The sequence below is a fragment of the Octodon degus genome, unplaced genomic scaffold, assembly GCF_000260255.1.
Source record: "Octodon degus isolate 3935 unplaced genomic scaffold, OctDeg1.0 scaffold00032, whole genome shotgun sequence".
NCBI lineage: Eukaryota > Metazoa > Chordata > Mammalia > Rodentia > Octodontidae > Octodon > Octodon degus.
The window spans coordinates 378,774-381,608 of NW_004524608.1; the positions used below are offsets into that span (position 1 = coordinate 378,774).

At 43.7% G+C, this 2,835-nt stretch overlaps 1 protein-coding gene across 1 annotated transcript; it reads left to right on the forward strand.

The window, feature by feature from the left end:
• The first annotated feature begins 872 nt into the window (after positions 1–872).
• LOC101577818 (S-adenosylmethionine decarboxylase proenzyme-like) lies at positions 873–1,942 on the forward strand. Its single transcript, XM_012514461.2, has 2 exons — positions 873–1,047; positions 1,407–1,942. The coding sequence occupies exons 1-2, from the start codon at positions 939–941 to the stop codon at positions 1,940–1,942; spliced, it is 645 nt and encodes a 214-aa protein (XP_012369915.1). The 5' UTR covers positions 873–938.
• Positions 1,943–2,835: the final 893 nt, after the last annotated feature.

Sequence of the window (2,835 nt, forward strand, 5' to 3'; positions counted from 1 at the left end):
CTTCTGCCCTGTTCATTGGCACCACCACCTGCACATGTTCACTCCTTGTGGGAGTCTGAACACACTTCCATCACACATCAGCCTATAAACGTCTCTCAATCCCTGCCCTTCCCTGCTGTCCAGGCAGCAGCCATCCAGTGCCTCTCCCACCCCATCTGTCATTCACTGTGGGTATCGAGGAGGCTGTGGGAAAGCAGATCAGACTGTGACGTGTGTCAGGGTCATCTCTGACTCTGACCTCCAGTTGCTCCCTGTAGCACCCAGGGCTCACCAACTCTCTGCCCACATTGTCCACTCATGTGCACACCTCACACAGAACTGCTGCTGCAGTCCCTGGACACGCACAGCCAGTGAGCATCTTTAAGGCATCACCTCTTCTAGGCAGCTGTCCAGGATAATCTTACTCTTAGGAATTGTCCACACTCATGTATTTGAATACTGCCATAGAATAAAAGCCCTGGAGATTTCAATTCTTGTTCAAACACAGCCGTGGACAATGTCTGAATTAAGGGAGTTTCATTAAATGCTAAATGACCTGGGACTTGCATGTAGCCTTATCCTCTCTGACCCTTCTTCCAGGAAGTGCTGGAGAATCTAATATATCAAAATCAATTAGGCTTACACAGTATGACCGGTGACATTAGCTAGCGCTCGCTCCACTCTCTTTAACAGGGAAGCAGCGGACTACAAGAGACTGAACTGTATCTGCCTCTATTTCCAAGAGACTCACGTTCAACTTTCGCTCACAAAAAAGCCGGGAAAATTTTATTAATCCTTTTTTTAAAAAAGTTAATATAAAATTATAACAAAAAAAAAAGGAACGTGAACTTTGTAGCAACACAGCTGGAGCAATCCGCAGCGGCAGTGGCAGCGGCGGGAGAAGAGATTTAATTTAGTTGATTTTCTGTGGTTGTTGGTTGTTCGCTAGTCTCACGGTGATGGAAGCTGCACATTTTTTCGAAGGGACTGAGAAGCTGCTGGAGGTTTGGTTCTCCCGTCAGCAACCTGACGCCAACCAGGGATCTGGGGATCTTCGCACTATCCTGAGATCTGAGTGGGATATACTTTTGAAAGATGTGCAATGTTCAATCATAAGTGTGACAAAAACTGACAAGCAGGAAGCTTATGTACTCAATGAGAGTAGCATGTTTGTCTCCAAGCGACGTTTCATTTTGAAGACACGGGGTACCACCCTCTTACTGAAAGCACTGGTTCCCTGTTGAAGCTTGCTAGGGATTACAGTGGGTTTGATTCGATTCAAAGCTTCTTTTATTCTCGCAAGAATTTCATGAAGCCTTCTCACCAAGGGTACACACACTGGAATTTCCAGGAAGAAATAGAGTTTCTTAATGCAATTTTCCCAAATGGAGCAGCATATCGTATGGGACGTATGAATTCTGACTGTTGGTACTTGTGTACTCTGGATTTCCCAGAGAGTCGAGTAATCAGCCAACCAGATCAGACCCTGGAAATTCTGATGAGTGAGCTTGACACAGGAGTTATGGACCAGTTCTTCATGAAAGATGGTATTACTGCAAAGGATGTCACTCGTGAGGGTGGAATTCATGACCTGATACCAGGTTCTGTCATTGACGCCACACTGTTCAATCCTTGTGGGTATTCAATGAACGTAATGAAATCGGATGGAACTTATTGGACTATTCACATCACTCCAGAACCAGAGTTTTCTTATGTTAGCTTTGACGCAAACTTAAGTCAGACCTCCTATGATGACCTGATCAGGAAAGTTGTGGAAGTCTTCAAGCCAGGAGAATTTGTGACCACCTTGTTTGTCAGTCAGAGTTCTAAATGTCACACAGTGCTTTCTTCACCCCAGAAAATTGAAGGTTTTAAACGTCTTGATTGTCAGAGGGCTATGTTCAATGATTACAACTTTGTGTTTACCAGTTTTGCTAAGAAGCAGCAACAGCAACAGAGTTGATTAAGAAAAATAAAGAAAAAAATGCAAAAAGAGAACACACATAGAAGGTGGTGGCTGCTTTCTAGATGTTGATACCAGGGGCCATGCTTTCCATAACCGCCACCTTGTAGTTGCAGAAAGCCCTAGATGTAATGATAGTGTAATCATTTTGAAGTGTTTGCATTATTATATCAAGGAGTTAGATAATCTTGCACGAATGCTCTCTTCTTTGTCTAGGTATTCTATGCCACTCTTGTTGTGAAATTGAAGTGCATGTAGAAAAAAACTTGTACTATATGGAACTTAACAACACTTGTGAAAATAATTCAATCTGGTGTATGCACAGTGTAATATTTCTGCAGGTATTGTCCAAAATTCCCCACAGACAAGGCTTTTGTCCTCATTAGGTATTGGCCTCAGCCTAATAATCTGGGACTGTTCTATTACATTGCTGCCAGAATTTTACATTCAGTTACCTCCACTTTGTAGAACATATTCTCTACTAATAATATTGAAACCAAGTTATACTTCATAAGAATGTTTTTGCAACAGAGAAAGAAAAAAAGATCAATTATAATCCTTTGGCACGTCCTTCTCATATCTCCCATTCTGGACACTCAAATAAATGTCTACACCTTGCATGTCCCACAAGATACTCTGGACTCCTCTCCCACCTCCCTCTCACCTCCTTGTCTGCAGCTTTTCCTTGCCCTCTCCCTTCTTGCTAGAATAATCTAGGATGCTCTCACTTTCCCCCATGACTCAGCTACCCAGAACTTTCTGAGCAGCTGTTCCCCAAGCCCTGCACAAGGTGAAGCCTCAGCTGCAGTGAGATGCCTCTGTCTGGCAGCAGCTATTTTCGTTCTTTCCTCCTGGATGAGAAGCTCCTCGGGGGCACAGACCCTGCTTCCTTC

Coding starts and splice junctions, on each gene's coding strand:
- LOC101577818 (XM_012514461.2), top strand. CDS start 939: ATGGAAGCTGCACATTTTTTCGAAGGGACTGAGAAGCTGCTGGAGGTT. Junction 1,048..1,406: donor GGATCTTCGCACTATCCTGA/GATCTGAGTGGG, acceptor ATTCTGACTGTT/GGTACTTGTGTACTCTGGAT.